The 23,186-nt window shown below is 38.4% G+C and overlaps 3 protein-coding genes across 3 annotated transcripts; 2 read left to right on the forward strand and 1 right to left on the reverse strand.

The window, feature by feature from the left end:
* Positions 1-1,689: 1,689 nt before the first annotated feature.
* Positions 1,690-15,694, forward strand: amn1 (antagonist of mitotic exit network 1 homolog). Its single transcript, XM_079858428.1, has 4 exons — positions 1,690-1,794; positions 8,452-13,545; positions 13,629-13,688; positions 15,159-15,694. The coding sequence occupies exons 2-4, from the start codon at positions 8,502-8,504 to the stop codon at positions 15,290-15,292; spliced, it is 5,238 nt and encodes a 1,745-aa protein (XP_079714554.1). The 5' UTR covers positions 1,690-1,794; positions 8,452-8,501; the 3' UTR covers positions 15,293-15,694.
* Positions 15,695-15,958: 264 nt separating this feature from the next.
* On the forward strand, positions 15,959-19,238 carry LOC307150915 (protein AMN1 homolog). Its single transcript, XM_079858548.1, has 7 exons — positions 15,959-16,141; positions 16,266-16,395; positions 16,479-16,608; positions 17,059-17,276; positions 18,331-18,387; positions 18,471-18,582; positions 18,678-19,238. The coding sequence occupies exons 1-7, from the start codon at positions 16,113-16,115 to the stop codon at positions 18,749-18,751; spliced, it is 750 nt and encodes a 249-aa protein (XP_079714674.1). The 5' UTR covers positions 15,959-16,112; the 3' UTR covers positions 18,752-19,238.
* Positions 19,239-19,296: 58 nt separating this feature from the next.
* On the reverse strand, positions 19,297-22,482 carry etfbkmt (electron transfer flavoprotein subunit beta lysine methyltransferase). Its single transcript, XM_079858547.1, has 3 exons — positions 22,126-22,482; positions 21,876-22,006; positions 19,297-20,916 (listed from the first exon to the last, which is right to left on the reverse strand). Exons 1-3 carry the CDS (start codon positions 22,407-22,409, stop codon positions 20,561-20,563), a joined length of 771 nt encoding a protein of 256 aa, XP_079714673.1. The 5' UTR covers positions 22,410-22,482; the 3' UTR covers positions 19,297-20,560.
* Positions 22,483-23,186: the final 704 nt, after the last annotated feature.

Genomic DNA, 23,186 nt, shown 5'->3' on the forward strand with positions numbered 1-23,186 from the left:
TAACAAAGGCACAGTCACACCTCCAGGGAGACTCCCTACCGCTTCTCCAGCCTCTTCCCAGCCAGTCTGTCTGATGGGGCGGTTCACACCGTTGCACTTAAGATTGTGTCCTGTCTCAGGCGAGGAGAGAGGATGTTCTACAGTCACAATTGAAATACTGTATTTATGTAGATGTTATTAAAAACCTTGCTATAGTCATTTCAATGCTATGTCAAAATTGTATTCAAATTTATGATAATCATATTTTACAGCCCACATATGTCACATTAAGGACATCATGTCCAACTATGTTTTTTTCTTTTAAATGCTGGCAGTGAAAGAGTTAAAGTACAGTGAATGATATAACTGTACAGTGTAACATAGTAGTATACTTAAATTGCAAAACAATATATAAATAGTAAACTATAAATATGATGTAAACTTGCTGGGTTGTTTCAACCCAAAGAAACGGTTGGGTTTGGTCCATATTTCACCCAGCATTTCTTTGGGTTGAAATAACCCAGCATTTTTAGAGTGTATTTCTGCTGGAGAGCAAGGCAGGAGCGGTCATGATATAATTGACAGGAGCAGGTGTTGTATGTCCCAAGAATTACACAGTGACTGCCACATGATTTTTGCACATGACATGAGATGATTTTTGCACAACAGAGCTCTAGTTGCCAACAATATCCAGTATTCGAACAACTAACATGTATATTCTTAGTACATGCGCACTGAGGGGAAGGACGTCCTTAAAGAGCCCAACACTTTTAAAGTAACATGTTAGAATATACTAATTATATTGTACTTCTGTACAGATCATTTATCACAATGATCTACAGCAGGCCTTTGAAAGAGTTGTGAAAAACCGACAGACTGATTACTGATAACCTAATTTACCATGTATTGTGCATGCTTGTTTGATTTTGATCAAAAAAAAAATCATAAAGCATTAGCCTAAATTATAATAAATAGTTGCATTGTTATTTTAGGTGCTGATCATGTAGGCCTACAGTAGCGATTATTATTTTAGAAGCAATATGAAAATGTTAATAATATGTATGAACATTAAGAGTTTGATGTGATTTGTTTTAAATACAATATTAATGTTAGCATAACAAATTATTATATTATTGACTGATTCTTGATAGTGATATAGTCTGGAGCAGGTTTTAGGTTAACAGGGTAGATATGGTTACTAACATTACTGAAAGATCCTATACATTTTAAATGAAAAGGTTAACAGCTTACTCTGAGTATACTGGTTTAGTTGCTAAACGTTTGCTGAATTCTGGACACATAGCATACTACTATTTCTATTTTTCCTATATCTTTCTATGGCTACAGAGCACCGAGCATCATAACAGCAAGGCACAATAAAACATGTCTTCCTCTCAGTCTATTCAGTCTGAACTATTAAACTCTCATAACAATACACTGACATAACTTGGTATGTTTTCGAATTCAGCGACGTCTCTAATGTCACATTGTTGCCAGATCGCATTGTTTTTTTACGAAATTTTAAATAACTTGGATCAGTGGCGAAACTGCATAGACTATATGAAATAATGAAAATAATTCAGATTTAATTTTAAAATAATAAAACGTTGCTATAACAAATTTACAATTAACAGAAAAAAAAGAACGGAAGTCCCTAATCGACATAACCAAATGGACCTGGCAACACGAACTAACGGTCCCGCCCCTCGTGCACATTAAAGGCCTGAAAAGATTGACTGAGAGAGGAAGTGTTCAGAGAAAGCAGCTGAATGAAATACATCGCAGACAGTGGAGTGTTTCTTACGAGAATCTTCAGTAAGTAATTTAATGCTTCCTTGCAGTTAACAGTTATGCTATTGTTTACAATTTGACCGTTATGTCTACAAAAAAAGAGCTCTTTAAAGCGCCGTTTTTACGTAAACGGCAAGAAATTCTCCAAATCACGCTGTTTTTCACTAATAATAATTGGAGAGCCGAACAAAGCCACATTTGCGCTTTTAAAAGCATCTTGTTTTAACGTGTTCTCTTAGAAAATACATCCCTTCAAGAAACTGTTTGAGAGGTTTTAAAGGTTCAGTAAGTTACAGTTCTTTCTTAAATTATGTTTCGGTGAAGCAGCGTTTACTAGGTCAGTAAAACAAAGCAACGATGTTACAACTTAAGTAATTTATGGCAACCATCTAGTCAACGACATATAGGCCTTCGTTTAAATGCATAATGTTATCTTTCAATAAAAGGCTTTACATGCTGCTGAAATTTTGTAGAAATGGAGCTGGATTGCCATATTACAACAACAAAGTTTTTCAGTAGGCTAAGTTACTTAAAGTTGTAACGTTATCCCCCAAGAAACTGTTTGTAGCTACTTTTGAAGAATCTTTAATATAACAGATGTGGACGTGCACAAAATTAAGTTGGGAAGTTATTTTGATTAATGATTACAAGGCCACGTGAATTTAAAAAAAAAACATTATGGATGCTTACTATCTGCCACAAAATAAAAAATAAAAACGGTAATTACGACTTATATAAAATCACAATTGTAAGTTATAAAGTTAGAATTGCGAGTTATAAAGTTAGAATTGTGAGATATTAATTAGTAATTCTGAGAAAAAGTATTTTTACCCCCCTCAGAGTTGGACTTTATCTCACAGTTCTGAAAAAAAGTTAGAAAGTCATATTTGCGAGATGTGGCCTACAGTTGCAATTTGCGAGAGAAAAAAAAAAGATTTGCAAGTTCAGATCTCGCATTTCTTACTTTTTTTTGACTCTTTACGATAAAGTCGTAATTATCTTTTAAATTGTTTTATTCCGTGGTGGAAACAGGCTTTCATAAAAAATAATGATGTGCACGGATCAATCATTTATTATAAACTAGGGCTGCATGACATTGAAGAAAAATGCTGTATGCGATAACTAATTAAATAATGCGATATTCGATATGTGATACGATAATGCTTAAAAAGTGTGTAAAGTAAACTTAAATTATCTTTAAAATATATTTAAAATTATATAACCTACATGTGTTTCACATTCTTTTTGTGACAAGAAAACATCCCTACAACTTCTGAAAGTGAACAGCAGTGTTTTACTGAAACATAAAAAGTAGCCTATTATTTTAACATCAGTGTAAACCACGAGGTTTAGGGTTTCAGGTTGGCCTACATTAGGTTCATTTAACAACAGAAACTGAATAATCAAATGTAAAAATAAACAATGCTTAGTTATCACTGCATGAATTAAAGCAGAACTTGGTAACTTTTTTAACTTAATAAAACTGTCTAGAAATCATTTGGATGGTTAAACAACCTGTTCTGGTGATATTGGTGACTTTCCCCACTCCCCCCAGCGTTCCCAGGCGGAAAACTTGGACTACCGTCCTGGCAAGATAGAAGTTTGGAAGTCTCGTGAGAAACGAGAACGAGCGCGAAACACGAATTGCTTTACGGCAATTCGACATAAACACACACGCATGTATGATGTATTACCAGAGAAAGACTAATAGGAAGAGAATTGGCACTCTCTGCTTGCTTCCGGTTTCTGGACTGGCTGCAGTAACACGTCTCTGTCCATGCGGGGGCGCTCGCAGGCGAGTGCAGAATGAATGGAGGTCTATGGCGAAATACCCATCAAAATCCACTTTTCTCAGGATATCATTTTTTGTCTAGTAATTTGAATGTTGTATTCGAAAGGAGATGCAAAGAAATTACACATTGCTGGGTGTTAGATTTTTTAGAGTCACTTATTTGCTTTAAAAAGTCTTTTAAAATGTCAATGACGTCATACACATCGTACAACCAGAGATACTGCTTTATGGCAATCCTTCAGTCACTCTGGTGCTTTCGCGCTCTGCACTTTCTTTTCTCTCGAGGCATCGACAACACAGCTGACACAGGTAAATACACGTGCTAGAAGAGTTTTTGTTTTGTTTGTTTCTGGTCCCGCTTCGGATGCCACGATGCCATCAAGCGGTATCTCTGGTCGTAATCAGTCCTTCACTGACCAATGAGCGTTCATTAGCAGAATGCTAGTGTGTTATGGGCAACAACAACTCAACCTGTAAGAAATCGAAAGGTCATAAATACTCGTTCATTCAACTTTCGACCTATAACCCATGTTGAACATGTTGCAAAACCTACAATAAAATCTGAGATTTCTCAACGTCAATCGGGTGAAAGAGACACATTTAGCCGTCATTTAGCCGTCTAGCCCAAGCGTGCCGCACAAGCCCTGAAAAGTGAAGCCAAAACGTCTCGATCGCCCCCCGGTGACTGGTCCTAGTATAGGTCATAAGCCCCGCCTCCCCGTGTTAGTCAACGGGACGTGAGACCAGCTAAACAATTAAATTACACTTCAAATATCTTTTTTCCAAAGGTGGTTTCTTTCATTTGCTGTTGTTTTTATCACGCTGATGTAAGTTCAAGTGTCTGTTTCAAAAATAAGTTGGTTTTTAGTTAGTTACGTGATGCGGTGGTGTAACGTCATGGTTGACAGCTGTGATTGACAGGTTCTCTGAGCGAAGTAGTCACTGAAGCACCACGGACATTTTTTTCGGCATCTTCGGAGGACTGAGGAGATTGTATTTACTTTATTTTAACAAGCCTCTTGTCATACTGCAATCAATTTTCAAAAAAGTGTGCAGAATGCACTCTCCCGACGAGAGTGAGGGCGGAGCGTTGATTTCGCGGCTTTACTTCCTGCTCACGACTGCGCAGGTCTGGTCCCGAGATCGCTACTGCGCAGACTCAAGTTCCAATATGTCAGCGCCATATCGGGACACTGGCGGCTTCAGTTCTCATCAATGGAAGAGAGCGAAGGGGCGTCGTCCATCTTTTTTTACAGTCTATGGTCTAGCCCCATAGACTCCCATTCAGTCTGCACTCGCCCGCTATCACCTCCAGTGGAATTCTAATGGAACTGCAACCAAGATCGATACAATGGGGCTAATAGGAAGTGCCAAGGCTCTCCGTAGACGGGCTCTGGTATTACCAGATTACCCACCTCGGTAGACATAGCTCCACACGATACAGTTGGCTTGCTCATAATAAACGCACATGAGCAGCGGTAGAGAGGGGGAGGAGGCCGCTGCAAGTGAGTTTTTTACGACCGTGTTGTGAAATATACACCCCACAGCTGTAGGGGGAGCTCGTGGGGAAAACATGCGACAACAAAAGGGAAAATCAGCGAAGAAGTGACTAGAGTTCGCTGGAGTTGCCGAGTTCTGCTTTAAAGGGGAACAAGGCAACTCTAGCCATTTCTTCGCTGATTTTCACTTTTGTTGTCGCGTGTCTTCTCTCAACGAGCTCCCCCTACAGCTGTGGGCTGTATATTTCACAACATTGTAGTAAAAAAATCTCACTTGCGGCGGCCTCCTCCCCATCTCTACCGCTGCTCATGTGCATTTGTTATTATGGGAGCCGGCCAACTTTATCATGTGGAGCTATGTCTACCGAGGTGGTAATACATCATACACAGTATCATATGGCGTGTGTGTTTATGTTGACTTGCCGTAAAGCAGTTTGTGTTTCTCGCTCGTTCTCGCTTCTCACGAGACTTCCTATTTTCAACTTACCAGGACGTTAGTCCCCATGTTGCAAGGTTGGTTTTCCGCCGGGGAACGCTGGGGGGTGTGGGGAAAGTCACCATTCTCACCAGAACAGGTTATTTAACCATCCAAATGATTTCTAAACGGATTTAAGTTGAAATAGTTGCCAAGTTCCCTTTTAAATATAGCCTAGGCTATACTGATTCTTATTAAAGCTACAAAAATTATTTAGCCAAGAGCAGTGAAGAGTGATTTTTCTCTTTGTCTCTTGTTCATGATCCCATTTATTGCAAGCTGTTGCGATATGCATATCGCGATATATACATTTGCGATATTTCGAGATATTGTGCAGCCCTATTATAAACTGCAATATTCCATAAAAAAGAATTGTCAGTTTTGATTTCATGGTTATTAATTAATGTTAGGGTATATCGTTTTTTATACATTTATACATATCGCATTATCGCAGGCGATACGTCCGCGATATTAATGCGATATGGCTCAGCTTGTCAGTTAACTACGGCACTGTGTTGTAAATGCCCCTCCATCTGAAAGCAGGTGATGGCGATTTACTACTAATCAAGGAACCGGCTTTACTGACGAGATGCGCCTAACAATGTCGTGCGATATATCGCCCAGCCCTAAAAAGAAATAAAAGGATTTTGTTTCAAATAAAATTATTAGGTTATAGTCACTGCTCTATGTGTAGTGATAAAAAATAGAATTTTGTCTTTAAATCAAACAGACAGGACAGAACAGGCACTAAACCAAAGTACCAAATAGCTGTGATGTCTCTTAGTTAGATATTCAACTGCAGCAAGCCCACTGATCTATAGTTAATGAGATGCCCACCAGACGTTACAGCTCCTTTTGGGGTTAACAGTGGTGTTAGAATTTTCCCCTCTTTTTCCTCCTCGCTTTTAAATTGCTTGCAGTGCGTGTTGTGTCCACTTGCGTGGCGCAGAGTAGAGCGAGTGTTTTAAATTAGCCTAATTCCTATGGAAGTTTAACTTCCAAAGGAATGAACTGAAAACACTCGCTCTGCTGCGCTCGCTTCGCATACGATCCGCCGGATAGCGTATTATGATTGGTCAGATTGCCTGTCAATCAAACTCTCTGTGAGGAGTGAATTAGCGGCAATTCGGGGGTGGCAATTGCTTGAATGGGTGGTCCATTATTATTCTTACTGAAAAACAACAGCAAAACAGTACAATGACAAAATGGGTGCTTTTACGTTTCGCTTTGAAACCAAATCTTCCGCCATCATCTGAGGCGAATTCTGAATTGAAGTGAAATCTGAATCCTACTGCTGATTTGTGCTGCGACTCTTGTTCAGCTAATGCTGACTTGATCAGACGCCTTCTGTTTTCTTACTGAACTAAATGATTTTTGTTACTATAAAAAAATCAAAACGGCGGTGCCAAGCTGGGCAAGTGATGTAACCGGTGTTGCGGCTAAACAATGTGTAACACCGACTATCGCAGCAAGCCTACTGTACTGCGCATGCGAAAAACCTCAAAGCTCACTGAGATGATACAGATGGAACAGACATAATAAAGTTCTCATGCTATTCTTTTTGGCAGGATAATTTTATTTAGCAAAATATGTCCTCCAGGTCGCACTCAGACACCATTATATGTTTGGTCTAAAACGCAAGTGCTCTCATGTTTTACATTTACATTTACATTTATTCATTTAGCTGACGCTTTTATCCAAAGCGACTTACAATTGCTATATGTCAGAGGTCGCACGCCTCTGGAGCAACTAGGGGTTAAGTGTCTTGCTCAGGGACACATTGGTGTCTCACAGTGGATTCGAACCCGGGTCTCTCACACCAAAGGCATGTGTCTTATCCATTGCGCCACACCACCCCATGTTTTGCCGCAGGACAGCAATTGCGAGTAAAATCTTTGCAGGACTGCGATGTGAAAGGTGTACTAAGTTACATCTTTAGCTACAGGTTCATTCCTTGTCAAATCAACCAAAAAAAATTTTCGCTGTCCACACTACCACGCAAAAATGGACAAAACCGAGAGCAAAAGATGTGTTTTCAAACAAAAACGTATTAGTGTGGACAAGACCCAAGAGTGGTGCATATGCATCTGAAATGCACTAGATAAAACACAATGCAATATCAATAAGATATTAAAGTGATGAAAGTTTTCTTGATGTACATGAATAAATGGCTGATTATGCATAAGGCAGAATTATACTCCTAACAATTTGTGACTGGCAGCAAATATTACCTAATTTTGGGATGTATTGTGAAGAGAATTTGTTGGGTTGTTTTAAAAGTGATGAGTGCAGTTCACTTTCTTTGACAGAGCCTGATGAATATTCATGAATTTCGCTGTTTGTGTAAATGGTTGTGGTTTGAAAATCGTTGGGACTTTTTTTTCTTTGATTTGTCATGCTTTGTTTTGACTTTTGGTGTGAATAAACATTGTTGCTTGTGAGACAGGCGGGGGAAGGTATAGACTCCTGATGGTAGAAATGGTGTGAAACGGCAGGGGTAGAGACGACAGAAATCCTTTAATCTTAAGTGTTTGACTAAAACTTGTTTTGGTGTGGAAGGGAAGAGTCAACAGTAACGATAACCGGTACTAGAAATGTATTGCGAGACATAGTTGTAGCCTACATTTTAAAAATTTGTTTAATGGCATCTTTTTATGAAAGAAGACATCCCCAATAATGCTACTGATGCCTCTATTAGATTGATTTTAATTAAAAATAATAATACTAATTAATAAGAATTTTTGAACTCCTGTCATCTATTAGGCTATTCAATTGTTTTTCTGGTTTTAGATTCTTCCCTTGGTATCGGTTAAGTATTGGTATCAAGATATTTTAGTCGAGTATCAAAATATTGGTATCGTGAAAAGTATTTTTTACCCTAATATTTTGCTTTGTTTTTTTTGTTTTTTTTTTAGGGATGTGAATAGCCCACCCCTTCTGGAGATAAAAGTGAACATTCATTAGCATGCAAGCTAATTCACAACAGTCAGGACAACTGCAAAATTTGCAAGGAAAAGAGACCACACCTGGAGATGGGACATCTAATACTTTGGGCCAAAACTTTTATCAACTATGTTTACCATCTCATGTTGCAAGCCCCTCCAATCCAGGACAGGGGGCCACTGGAAATTATTTGACACAGTTTACCTGCACAATCCAACCGGCAACCAGTGACCAGATTTTGACTAGCAGCATTCAAGCTACCAAAGACACAATGCTTGCACAAGATAATCCTCTTACTTCAAAATATACGTTGCCATCAGGTAAACGGGACTCGCAAATTATTTTGTGGAACATACCCTCTAATTGCCAGATATTCTTACCTGGTAACAACATAAATCTACAGTGTGCTCCTAACAATAATGGGCCAAACATGTCACATTGTGCCTTTAACTCTAATAACAGTTTATACATGCAGCAGCAAAATGCCTCCTTGGCAGCTGGCCCAAATAATTCACAACAGGTTAAAGGAAAAACAATGGACATTACAAGTCTTAACGAAACCAGAAGAAAGAAAACCATAAACACTATCAATTTGCATAGTAGACAGCAACATGCAAATTCACCGACTAATTTGCCAAAACACTCATCAAAAACAAGAACAAGCTTGCCGTCTGATCTGAAATATTACCCCCCAACAGAAAATGCACCTCATGGTCTCAGTAGTTTGTCCGGTGGCTACAATTACCAGTCATTGGTTCCTGATAAGTCAACCCATGCTAATGTGCAAACACCTTCTACATGTGGTCAGAACATTGCTGCACAGAGAGCTGTTGCTGTTGTCATGCCATTATCTCCGATAGGAACAGCACCTGTTAACGTTTCAGACAAATCTGCTAATGTGAAAATGAATGTAAGGTCTTTGCAAGCGGTTGTATGGCATCCTCCAAATATTCCACATACTTTGGAGACCAATGCTAATCTGAATAACCAAAAAGGAGAACCAAATGACCCAACAAGCAAGCATCAACGGCCGAAGTCAGCAGAGCCGAGGCTGAATGATGGACTTTGCCATGTTGGAGCCAAAAGTCCCATTTGGACTGATGAATCAACTGACCAAAGTCACCGCACAAGTTCACCGAAGCTTAAAAGTGTGGTTGCAGAACAAATGTCTGTGCCAACTCAAATGCAAAATGAACCAAGTGAAAAGATAAACAATAACTGCACATTCACAGACAAGAAAACTTCTGAAACAGAATCTATTCCTGTAATCGAATGGCCAATAGATCGATTGCACACCTTAATAGACATGATTCAGCAAATGGAAAACGGGCATCAGAAGAATGTACAAATAACTGATGCTGGGAAGGACATCTTAAAGCTTTTTTGGAATGGGGATTTTCGCAAGTTTTATAATGCTGTACAAACTGGTATATATCAAAACATAATGCAAGAAGTCTATGCTTACTGTCCGATGAAAGAGCCTGTGATACTGAGGCAAATTAAAATTGATGCTCGTAACCGAGTCCACAAGGATTTTCATGCTTTAAAACACAACGAAGAGCCACCGAAGATGACGTATAAGTCTTCTTGGTTAAATCTTAATGAAAATGTTGATGACATCGACAAGGAGTGTGGTTATTCTTGGTTCTATAAGTCCTTTCAAAATGCCCCTGACCACGAAGCACAAAACTCCAATGGTTGCACAAAGGAGGCACAAAATGTTGCGAACAAAGTATCAGCAGAAGAACCAACATTGGACAATGAGTGTCTTCATGAAAGCTTGTTTAATAGACAATCTCCACATGTGACTGATGCTGACTGCTCACCAACACGTGATTGTTTGGTTGCAGGACAAACCAACAGTCAAACAAATACAAATTCTTTAAAGGACATGATTACTGTTGTGAAGGATTTGGATGTCCAGACTCAAATGGCCAGTTCGGATGATAAATTTAGAAATGATGTTGGAGCCCAAAGTGTTTTGTTGCCTAAATCAACCAGCCAAAGTGACTGCACAAACTCACCAAAGCTCAATAATGTGGTAGCAGAACAACTGCATGAAATGGCTGAACAGTGTGAGACTAGTGAGATGATGGAACATAATGCCATTGCTGCATCACCAGACAAGCAAGAGACATCTTTGTTAAACACATCCCTAGAAATTAACAAAGTAGAACAAACATCTTTGGAGAAAAATATGAACAATGAGAGTCTTTGTGAAAAATTGGCAGTTCCCTTTAATGCTCCTCCTCCTACTGTGACTGATAACTGCTCACTGAAGCTTAATTTGGTTCAAGAACAAACCAGTTGCCAACCAAATACTATAAATCCACTAAATGGAATGAAGAATCTGGTAACGACATTGAAAAAACGTGATTATTTATTAAGAAAGCATCAAAAGTTATTTGATAAAAGAAGTGGTTGGAAAAGAAAGCATCAACACTCCTCTAGAATATTAAGACCGAAAAATAGTTTTGGTAATGGTGTGGGAACCAAAAGTCCCATGTTGACAAGTGAATCATCCAGCCAAAGTGACTCCAGAAGTCCATTGACAATTAATCATGAAGTTTTAAAACAACTGGAGTTTGTGTCATTAACTCAAGTGCAAAATGAATCCAGTGACTGTGATAACCGTCTAAGATGTGAGATTAATCCAAAACCTAGTCAAGAACTTTCTGTGCAAATGGATGAAGAGGAGATTGCAGAGATGGATGCTTCAACTTCTATTAGGATTAATGTTCTCCCTCATGAAGTGGCTGAACAATACTTTGCTGGTCAGTTGATGGAAGTTAAAGACATAGCTGCAACACCCGAGATGAGGTTGGAAGAGGCTGATGGTAACTGCCCACTGAAGGTCTATGAGGCTGTGGAACAAATCAATAGTCCATCAAATACAATTCATCCACTGAAGGCCATGGTTGACCGTTTTTGCAATGGAGCCAAATGTCTGGCGTTGACTGGATCAACTAGTCAGATTGACTGCTCAGGTCCACCCAAGCTTCATCCTGTGATTGCAGAACCATCTCAAATGCAGTTCAATGAAGAAATGCCTGAAATTGACTGTGTACTCACAGATGAGGGTGTGAGATGTGAGACTGATCCAAAATCTAGTCAAGAACTTCCTGTGCAAATGGATGAAGATGAGCTTGTGGAGATGGACGCTGCAGCTTCTATTAGGATAAATGTTCTCCCTCAGGAAGTGGCTAAACAATGCTTTGCTGGTCAGTTGATGGAAGATCTAGACATTGCTGGACCACCAGAGATAATGCATAAGACCTCTTTGTTATATACACCTCAAGACACCATATCAACAAAAGAACAGATGCACATGTGGAGGTTGGAAGAAGCCAATGGTAACTGCTCATCAGAGAGAAATTTGTTTGCAGAACAAACCAATTGCCAATCAAATATAGTACATCCACTGAAAGCCATGACACATCCGGTGAGGCCGGAGGGAGAAAAATACCAAACTGGAAAATGTGAGATTTTGAAGAATAATCATCAGCTTGCAAATGCAACATCAAAGATGGATGACCATTTTTGTCATAAAGCCAAATGTTCTGTGTTGACAACCTGCCAAATTGACTATACCAGTCCACCGAAACTTAATCCTGTGGTTGCAGAACTATCTCAAATGCAAAATGAATTCAATGAAGAAATGCCTGACATTGACTATATGCTTAAAGATGAGAGTATGAGATATGAGACTGATCCAAAACCTAGTCAAGAACTTGTTTTGAAAACAAATGAAGTGGAGACTGACAAGATGGACGATTTAGACTCTATTAAGATCAATGTTCTCCCTCATGACATGGCTGAGCTATGGTTTACCGGTGAGATGGAAGTTAAGGACTTGCAGAAAGACATTGATGTTCATATTACCACCGAGGACCAGGTTAAACTTCAAGTCCTGGAGCTCATGTCTGAAAAAGAATTACTCCTAGATGATGTGAAGCCAAAAGAGGGGAAATGTCAAAGTTCTAGTGGTGAAAAGTTAGAGTCTTACTGTTGTCTTGCTAAATGGTTTAAAACTTTAGAATATGGAGATGGCTCATTGTGTACGTGCCAGAGAAAAGCAGAGCTCAGAGAAGAGACTAAAATTGAGGTCCACGGCACAAGTTTAGAGTTGCAGACTGAAAAAGAGGATCCTAATGAATTGGTGAAACTGGGCAAGTCTGCTCTTGAAACAACAGATGATTCTGAAACAACAGATGATTCTGAAACAGAGGAGGAAGTTCCAAGTAGGATCGTTCAGAAAGTAGTAAAGGAAAATATTCTGAAGGACATATCAAGTTCTGAAGAGGTTTGTAAGATGGACACTGAAATTGCAGAGCAGACAAGAGATGACTCTCCTTCAAAATGTGCAACAAATGTGACCATGAAGAATGAGATTGAGCAAGCAACCCCAACTCCTGATTTGATGATGAAGACCAATACTATATGTCTTGCACTGTATGGGTCATCTTCTGGAAGAAAAGAAGTGAAGCTAACTAAAAGATCTAAAGGGAAAGAAAGTTGTGAAGAACCCCCAGAAACTCTTCAAATAACTATACCCTCTCATCAGAATATTAAAAGGAAGAGTAACCCAACAAATTGCAAAGGGGTGAAAGCACAGGATGAAGATGTTGTGGATAAGAGAGCGAGATTACAAAAAGCATCCTCCAAAGACCTGGCTCTGCATAGAACCTTGCCCTCACATCCCATTTCTGAACTCAGCAAAAATGCACTGTCATCTACCTCAATCAAAAAACTGCTTGGTCCAAGTGCTAATGCAAAGAGTGGCGTCTGTTTGGGTAAGGGAAATAAGCGAAAGAGACCGCATAAGTTTTCTACGCAACAAATGTCTATGAATAAATATGTTATCAGAGGGAAGACTGCACCATCCAAAATATTGCATTCAGCCGAGAATGTAACAAAAAGTAAATACGAGTTGGGGAACCCTGCTTTGATGCCATTGGAGGAGGGTCTTTCATTGGAATTCAAAGTATTGCCAGAGTCTTTTAACTTTGAAGATGGAGCTGAACTCAATTGCGCTCAAGCTGACATGACACGGAGTACGCAAAATGGTAACTTCTGAAAATATATACTCTCAGTGCATGTAAGTTTACCAAATGTACACTTTTTAAAATTCTTGTTCCCTTTTCTTAAGGGATGTCGGACCCGGAAGATAAAGTTAAACAGATGGAAACTAGTTGTTTGCAAACACAAGGTATTGGACACAGAATTTGTTGTTAATTTAATATGTAGTAAATTTGTATTTGCCTCTTATGAAGTTAAAGCTCATTCCTTTTGAATAATGATTAATGAACATAATGGTATGATAGTCCAGTCATTTTATGAAAAAAGGTTGAACAAATTGCAACAGAAGCAAACTCAACTGATTTTGTATCCTCAATATATCCTGAGTAAGGAAAAAAAGCCCTGAAGAATCCCATTAGGCGAAAGTTTCAAAAAAGACCCAAATATAGCCTATTCATGCCCCTATTTATTCTTTTTCTTACGTGAATAGGGTAAAAATTTTAACCTTTAGATATCCCCATGAAAATTACTGAGTTGATTACTTGCATCAAGACAAACAAAAAATGTATTACAAGTTTTTTAAAATTATTTGTTAACATGGACAAACTGTGCATAATCTAATTACGTATGTGCCAATTTGCATAAATACCACAACAGATCTAAACATTGGGTCTAGCCAGGTTAAAAAATGTCTTGTTGAATCTTGTTGACATATAACAGTAAAATACTTAATGTTAAGGTCTGAATGGAACCCATTTAGGCTACCCATGAGCATTAATACATAGTCAGCAAGTACTTTAGAAACCAGCTTTTATTAATTTTTAAGAGACTGGGTTTGGGGCTGGGTCCATGGGACTGTTTCTGGGGGACGAGTCTGAGGGAAGAACAGAACACAAGGGTAAGGAGAATGCAGAAGACAAAAGGTCAAATAAAAAGTGAATCCCCAGAAACAGTCCCACAGCCCCAGCCCCAAACCCCATCTCTGCAATAATAATTAATAAGGACTGGTTTAAAGTACTTCTTCCTGCCTCTTTTGTATTGATACTCATGGGTAGCCTAAATGGGTTCCATTCAGACCTTAACATTAAGTATTTTACTGTTATGTGTCAACAAGACATTTTCACCCGGCTAGACCCAATGTTTAGATCTGTTGTGGTATTTATGCAAATTAGCACATACGTAATTAGATTATGCACCGTTTGTCGATGTTAACAAACCATTAAAAAAAACTTGTAATACATTTTTTGTTTGTCTTGATGTAAGTAATCAACTCAGTAATTTTCATGGTAATATCTAAAGGTTAAAATTTGTACCCTATTCACGTAAGAAAAAGAATGAATAGGCTATATTTGGGTCTTTTTCGAAACTTTCCCCTTATGGGATTCTTTGGGGCTTTTCTTTCCTTACTCAGGACATATTGAGGATACAAAATCAGTTGAGTTTGCTTCTGTTGAAATTTGTTCAAGGTTGACCCCCATTTTGGCTTAAAATGACTGGACTATAAGTAAATATCCAATAATCACGTTAATGTTCAATCCAAGTTCTAAAGCCTAATCAGGGTATATTGTGAGAAATGAATCCTGTATCTGCCTATCATGTACCATTTTATGGCAGGTAGTGTATCACTCATCTAAATGGTTTTGTGGTTGTCTATCTGCAGGTGTTTGGAGTTTCAGCCCCTTGAAGAAAAAGCACACTCAGCCCATCCAGGTCACAGATGTCTCCGGCTCATGTAGCCTCTTCCAGGAGTTTAAGAAGAGATATCAAAAAAAGAAAGAAGTCACCTCAAAGTAGAATTCTAATGAAAGACCTCGATTCCTTATTAAAATTTAAGCAAATGGTTTTTTGTTTGTCATGTGTTCTTTTGTTGTGTGTTACTCCCTGTTAATAGGATGAATCTAACACATTCAAATTGCAAAATGTACTGATTAATTTGTATGGTGTACTTGAAGTTTTGTATTATATTATAAATGCACCACTTGCACATTGTACAGTTCAACAGCTGCTATTAATGACTACATTTTCAAGAAACATGTTTGCCGTGGAGGTACATCGTTTTAATTGCATATATTGTTGTGCTTTTATTTTTGATTCCATTGGTTTGTAAAGATTTGACAATCTATTTTTGTACAATTTTATTAAACTTTTTTTGTATTGCTTTTTTAATAAAACCATTTTGTAATACCTTTTGTGGTTACTCCTGGATTTTAAGGTTTGTTATACCATGATTTACTGAAGTCGGTGATTAATACAAGTAAACAATACAAAATATTTTCATAAATTAGTTTTAAATATTCAACATTCACAGAAACAATGGCAAACCCAAATTAAAAACAGGAAATTTTAAATGTGGAATACCTTAACGTTAATACAAAGAAAATAATTAAACAGAAGAAAAAAACAAACAATTTGCTTTTTGTTTTGTCGCTTGTGAATGACGTAATACTGTTATTGTGTCCCGCCCACGCTGATGCACGCGAATGAGATTAGACCAAAACAATGTGGCGAGCGACGAAGATGCCAGATAGACAGTCGATGCTGTGAACAAATAAGAAAAAAATGAACGTATTTTCCTCGTGATAGCCTCGCGGTTAGCTATATAAACAACCAAATCATGGCTACCGTAGATTCTCTTATGAGCTTGTGAGTAACACACACCTACTAGATAAACATGTAAAGCTGTAAAACTATTGACACAATTCCTTCTGCTCATTTTATAGCATGAATTCCAGGTCTGTGAGTGATACAAATGTTTCTCCGTGCACAGGTGTGCTTTTAGTGTTGCTCAGCGATCTGAGAAGTATGATGAGATCAGGTTAATGCCTGCTGCCGTCAAAGACAGAATATTACGAATTAAGATGTCTTCTGGCACGGTCACCAACTCCGACATCAGCCAGGTAAGGTCGTGTCCTCTCTGACAAGAGCATGTGTGATGATAATATGCAATGTACAATATGCAGTGTCTTCGCTTGTGTTTCAGCTCGTGCACGCTGGAACTCACACACTGGATCTGCAGAACTGCATGGTGTCAGACTCTGCGCTTAAACAAATCAACTGTCCGCAGTTGAGGACAATACTGTTAAAAGGCTGTGCAGAAATCACATCTGAGGGTATTCTTTTCACAGATTAATGGTTTATGGGGGTCATATATATATTAGATGAAAACTAGCCCCCGGTTTCACAGACAAGGCTTAAGATAGTCCTAGACTAAAATGCATGTTTGAGCTGTTTTAACTGAAAAGCAACTTGCGCTGACATTTCGGTACCATTGTTTTGTCTCAAAAAGCCGACCAGTAATGTTTTTCTCTAAGGCATGTTTATAAAAGCTACTTAAATATCCTAATTTAACTAAGGCCTAATCCTGGCTTAATCTAAGCCTTGTCTGTGAAATCAGGCTTAGAAATGTTGCCTTGGTGACTAACAGAAATACATTTCAGTTGAAGTACTATTACTAAAATGAAAACTGAAATAAAAATAAATTCAAGTTTTTTAAATACTAAAAATGACTTAAATGGAATTGTTCAAGACATCAACGTTCACTATATTTGTCTTTCCCACAGGTGTAGAGGTGTTGGCATCCCGCTGCCCCTGTCTTCAGGTGGTTGATCTCACGGGCTGTACGGCTGTGACAGATTCGGGGATTCAAGCTCTCGCTCTACGCTGCAAAAGTTTAGAAGTGATTTCTCTCCGTGGCTGCAGTGCTCTCAGTGATAAAGCCCTGCTGGAGCTGGGGTCGAACTGCAGGAGGCTGCACAGCATTTACTTTTCTTCGACAAAGGTAATTTACACTGTTCTTGGGCTTACAATATTACAGATGAGCCAAAACATTATGACCTACTGCCTAATTTGCAGTTGGTCCTCTGCGTGCTGACAAAACATCGCTGACCGGCTGAAGAATGGACTCTACGAGACCCCTGAAGGTGTCCTGTGGTCTCTGATGTCAGCAGCAGATCCTTAAAGTCTGGTAGGTTGCGATGTGGAGCCGCCGCGGATCAAACTTGATGGTTCAGCACATCCCACAGATCCTCAATTGGATTGGAGGCTTGTCCTTCCACCGGCTTGTCGTCCTCCCACAGTGCATCCTGGTACCATCACTTCCCCAGGTAAACGGTGCACACGTACACGGCCGTCCAAGTGATGTAAAAGAAAACGAGACTCATCTGACCAGGCGTTCTTCTTCCTCTGCTTCAAGGTCCGGTTCTGACGCTCGCGTGCCCATTGTAGCCGCTTTCGACGGTGGTCATCATAGGCACTCTGATTGGTCTGTGTCTACGCAGCAGAGAGTGATGCACTGTGTTGTGACACATTCAGCCCATAATCATCAGTAACATTTACACAGTAGATCTTCTGTTGGCTCGGACCAGACGGGTTTCCCTCGTTCATTGATTAGCCTTTGGCGTCCAACACCCTGTCGCCGGTCTGTGGTTCATCCCTCCTCGGACACTGTTGGTAAATTCTCAGCACTGCTGACCGGGAGAAACCCACAAGCCTTGCCGTTTCAGAGATACTCTGATCCAGTCGACTTGCCTTAACAATTTGGCCCTTGGCAAAGTCACTCAGATCTTTATTCCTGCTCATTTCTCCTGCATCCAACATGGTGATTATGAGAACTGATTGTATGTTACCATCTAATCTACCCAGACCTTAATATGTGGCCTTATTAAGAGATGATCAATGATATTCACTTCACCTGTGACTTCCCATAATGTTTTGGCTCATCAGTGTAAGTATATAGCATACACCAAAATCAAAATGCGACTCTGACATTTTGCTTGTACATTAATGTTTATTGTTTTCACCAAATACTTACTACTTGTAAATTCTATTTAAAGGTAACTGATCAAGGGGTCATTGGACTTGCGACAGGAGTTTGTTCACTCAGCCTTAAGGTATTGCATACTGATCTGAATTTTTTCATTAAGGCTATTTACGTTTTTTTCTATTATTTATAATTACTTATTTATCATTACAGGAGTTACAGATGGTACAATGTCGCAATTTGACTGATCTGGCTGTGACTGCTGTTCTTGCAAACTGCACAAACATCAGAATTTTCAATTTCCATGGATGTCCCCTGATGACAGGTAGTCACATGGTACCTGACATAAAACACAACACATATAGTGTTGCCCAAATATGAAATTTCAGTGCATTCATACCTGCTATGTGTCTGTTTTAGATGAGTCAAGGGAGGCACTACAAAACCTTATTGGCCCTGACAAGATCCAACAAGTTTCTTGGACTGTGTACTGATGTGATGAACTGAACTGAACTACAGCACACCAACTTTATTGTCATACATGTAATGCACTCATCCAGGAAGATAAACATCATTCTTTTCAAATCGACTAAATTGTCAATGTTTGAAGTAAAAAAATAATAATATGCATTGTAAATGTTAACTTACTGTATTTAACATTAAGTATATAATTATTATGTAAGAATGTTTTGTTTACTGATTGTAAAATAAATTGTAAACCAACCATTTGATGTTGGTTGTCAACTTTTATTTACTATTACTAGAATGAGATTGAAGTCTGAATTTGACCAAATACAGTATGCTGATGTATCTGTGAGGATTATTTAATTATAGTGTGCTTAGATCATTCAGGGTAGTTAACTGCTCTTTTCTGCGTTCTGCAAAGAATGTGATTTATTCAAATGAAATGAGGAACTGCTACTGTCAACCACATTAGAAAATAAAATAAAGAGACACTTGGAAGAGGTGATTGAAAACCATACCAGACTGCTCATATACAATTGTGGTCAGAATTTACATGGGTTCAGTTTGATTCATTCGGTTCTCTTGACTGTTTTATTTTTTTTAAAGATGAAACCAGACCATGGCTTCTGGGATGCCTGCAAATAGAGCGACTACACTCTGCAACGAGTGAGGGAGAGAAAAAAGTTGCAATTATCTTTTAAATTCTGTGGCAGAAACAAGCTTCCATATGTTACAGAGTTCTCTTAAAAAAAGAAAAAAAAAAAAACAGGATAAAGAGGGACATAAAGTGTCCAAGAACAAAATGTGATTGGTAAATCTATGATATCGGTCACCCCATGTTGGTTAATAGATATTTTTTAGGGCTAAATCTAAGGTAATAACTCCAAAATTCCTAACTCATGCAATCACAAATGCTCAATATCAGGGATTATAAATACATGATGTTAGTGTTTTGGCCATGGATATATATGGAGATCTCCAAATGTTTATTAGAGCAGCTCATGAGCAACAACTAAAAGATAATACAAAGATGAATGAAAAATTGATTTAAGAAATTAGAATTGGTTCTCTTAACTGTGGCATGCCTAGGTCTAAAAGATTATTTGATCAAATAGATATTGAGAAATTTGGGGGTTATGACCGCAGGATTAAACTCAACCCTAGTGTGACTGACATCGTCTGACTGTATGATTCCAAACGCTTAGACGCTGTCGCACGGGGAATGCCACAGTCCCTACGTTCAGTAGCTTCCGTCACCATCGAAGATGTGTTATGTGTTAATGCATGAGATACATTGTGATGGTTAACATGTTAAATGTGGGCTGAGTGTTTTCCAGGTAGAAAAGATGAATTGGCTAATGATTTTGAAATTCATTATATATCACACGTAAAGAAGAGAAATGAGAGGAAGAAAAAAAAATTTTTTTTTGTATGATATTGACAAGAAATTGGAATGACATGAGTTCAAGCCCAGCTCAATATATCGGCGGTGGACATAAAGACCCACTTGTTAATGAGTATGTGAAAGATTTTTTTTAATTAATCATAACTAGCATTTTTTTTGAGAGCAAAATGTACCAACACTTTAGCCAAAGTTAGTGTGTTGAAATAAGGGAAACATAAGGGCATGGCTAGACAGATTTCTAAAAATAATAACCCGTGACATTGAGTAATCAAACAACTAATAACCCCATGACTTGGGTAGAACTAAATTTGCTTTGCAAGTAACAGAGAAGGGAGGGGTAGCTGAATTTGCACATATATAGAAACGTGCAAATCATTTTTTTAAATTGATTTAATTATGTACATGGTTTACATACACATGAATGCATTAGCTGTTAAAGATTAGGTTTGTAGTTGTAGCGCCACACTGTGCTACTTGTTAGTCCATAATTCTCCTCTTTAACTGAGTCTGGTAGCTCAAAGTAAGCCAGCTGATATAACAATTTTCTAATGTCATGGCTTTCAAATTGAGCCCGTCCTGGGTCACCAATGAGCACTCGTGTTCCATGTGTGCTTATACACGTCTGGAGCCACTTCTGCAGATGATCAGCCAGACCTTCATCATAGAACATGTCTCCTAGAAGAATGAGATCCCAGGCCTCAGGCTTTGAACCGATCATGTTGTCTGTCACACAAGGTAAAGGGTCCACGTTGTTCAGTTCACAATTCATTTTTGTGGCAATGGCAGCAACTGCAATAACAAAATAAAGCACTTATTTATTCATATTTAATATTATAGAACTTTTGTTTGTCAGTCAGTGTGGTGTAACCAACATGCTGTAAGCCATGTGACAAAAAAAAAACAACAACATTAAATAAAAAATAATTATTACTGTAAAAGCATATATTGTTAGTGCTGCCAAATCAACTAATCGCATCTAACATAAAAGTTTGTGTTTATATAATATATGTGTATATATATATATATATATATATATATATATATGTGTGTGTGTGTGTGTGTGAATGTTTGTGTGTATTGTGGAAGAAATTTAATATGTTCTATATGTTTGTATTTTCTAATATTCATAGAATCTTAGAAACATGATAGTAATTAGCACAAGAATTGCATGTGTCCCATGATTCTCTGCCACATTATTATTAGAGCAAAGAACTGTTATTAACCCTTATGAATGAATGTACGTGTATGACCTCGTATACGTGACAAAAAGTTAATGTGTGACTAATAGTGTATGACAGAGACAGAGGGTCTCTATTCAAGGGTATAATATGATAGACAAATCTAAACAATGTGTTAGTTATGGCTGAGACATATCTTCAGTTCAGCCTCGAGAAATAACCTTGGGGGAGCCAGGACTATAAAGAAGGACGGATGCCCTCCTCTCGTTGTCACACTCTGCAGCCACTTTGTATGACTGTATGATTGCTGACCTATCCTTGCAAGGGAATAAATAATCTTTAAAGACAATTGATACATGTTTGACTCTTATTCAGTAATAGAAAATTGTTTGCCACCACAATATATATATATATATATATATATATATTTGCTTTGGCTTTGTTTGAAAATGACTAACTCTACTAGAATGTACATCTCTAAAGGTGCTCTAAGTCGGGTTGAATTCCACAAATCACAATGTGAATAGATCTTCTTTTTTTTGGTATGAGGTGCAGAAACACAAATCTCACTTGGATCAATGTCGTTGGCCACCACATGGGAAGCTCCACTGAGTCTGGCAGCGATGGCTGATGCTCCACAACCACAGCCGAGATCCAGCACCTTCCTGCCTCCACACACCTCGGGGTTACTCAAGAGATACCTGACAAAACAGTTCACAGCAGCATCATCAATAAACAACGACAAAAGAATGCAGATAGACTGAGCATATCTTACAGTAGCGTTCATTATTACTAATGACTTGTTAATAAACACTGTTACCTAGCCAGCGCCTGTCCACCGGGCCAATATATTGCCCAGTACGGGTCAGGGAAAGGCCACAATTCAGGTTTCTCCGTCCAAAACCGGCAGGTGGGTGTGAACAGTCTTAAAGAAATCTCTGGGGTTAAACTTTGGCTGCTTACTACCTCTGTGTTGTCTATAATGAAGTTCTTTATATCGTCCTCTGATCTGACGTTGCTCACGTATAGACGCATTAAACAACACATTCCTCTTTGAAATGCGGTGTCCTGACCGCGGAACCACATGATTAGTCCTCTGTACATGTCGTTAATGCTGAAACTAGTCAAATATCCTCGTAATGTTTACATTTCTTCCATCCACATGTCTGTCACGCATGCGCAGACGCGCTTGACACTTGTGAGACGTCACTGAGCTGATCCCGCCTTGTTGAGCACTACTTGAACTATACTAAGTTTACTGCGTCTATTTTACGCAGAAACTATATATATATAATTATTTATTTTTCATAAAGATATATTAGATTGTTTTTGCGTAAAATAAAAATACATATACACATTCTACAAAAGTTCAGTTGCTCAATCGCTAACAACAATGACTTTAAGTTATCTTTTAGGGGCAATTCCTCAGTCAAATTTGATGTGCAAATAATTAATCGCCACATCGTGTAATTAATTAGATTTATTACATTTAAACGCTTCCATATGGCAGAGGGACATTGGTCAAGTAATTGACTCAGACAAATGGTCTAGCATTTTGGCGTGGTGTGGTATTAAGAAGCAAGGGGGAAGTTCACTCAAAATAAGATTCTCCACAGATACTACCACACACGATTTTTCAGGATGAAACAGATGTAAGACAATTTATGTTGGAAATGCCAGCTGGAAACAGGTACCTTTCTACACAGTATTTGGGAATGTACTCTTTTTAAACCATTCTGGAACCATTTTTTTAGTTGCTTATACAGTATTGTTCCAAAATATCTTTAACTCCTAAACTGTGTATATTAGGTGACAAGTCTCAAATACCTAATGTTTCAAAACGTGTATTTTCTGTTATTATGCCTATGTGTTACAATGGCA

Source organism: Squalius cephalus (assembly GCF_949319135.1).
Source record: "Squalius cephalus genome assembly, chromosome: 23".
In the NCBI taxonomy this organism is placed as follows: domain Eukaryota; kingdom Metazoa; phylum Chordata; class Actinopteri; order Cypriniformes; family Leuciscidae; genus Squalius; species Squalius cephalus.

What these genes read in the sequence shown, in the direction of transcription:
- amn1 (XM_079858428.1), top strand. Translation starts at nt 8,502, where the DNA reads ATGCAAGCTAATTCACAACAGTCAGGACAACTGCAAAATTTGCAAGGA. An exon ending in GACACGGAGTACGCAAAATG is followed by an intron (nt 13,546 to 13,628) that starts GTAACTTCTGAA and finishes CCTTTTCTTAAG; the next exon opens with GGATGTCGGACCCGGAAGAT. An exon ending in TAGTTGTTTGCAAACACAAG is followed by an intron (nt 13,689 to 15,158) that starts GTATTGGACACA and finishes GTCTATCTGCAG; the next exon opens with GTGTTTGGAGTTTCAGCCCC.
- LOC307150915 (XM_079858548.1), top strand. Translation starts at nt 16,113, where the DNA reads ATGGCTACCGTAGATTCTCTTATGAGCTT. An exon ending in TGCAGAAATCACATCTGAGG is followed by an intron (nt 16,609 to 17,058) that starts GTATTCTTTTCA and finishes TCTTTCCCACAG; the next exon opens with GTGTAGAGGTGTTGGCATCC. An exon ending in TGGATGTCCCCTGATGACAG is followed by an intron (nt 18,583 to 18,677) that starts GTAGTCACATGG and finishes TGTCTGTTTTAG; the next exon opens with ATGAGTCAAGGGAGGCACTA.
- etfbkmt (XM_079858547.1), bottom strand. Translation starts at nt 22,409, where the DNA reads ATGTACAGAGGACTAATCATGTGGTTCCGCGGTCAGGACACCGCATTT. An exon ending in GGTGGACAGGCGCTGGCTAG is followed by an intron (nt 22,007 to 22,125) that starts GTAACAGTGTTT and finishes CTGTTTTGTCAG; the next exon opens with GTATCTCTTGAGTAACCCCG. An exon ending in GGCCAACGACATTGATCCAA is followed by an intron (nt 20,917 to 21,875) that starts GTGAGATTTGTG and finishes TTGTTATTGCAG; the next exon opens with TTGCTGCCATTGCCACAAAA.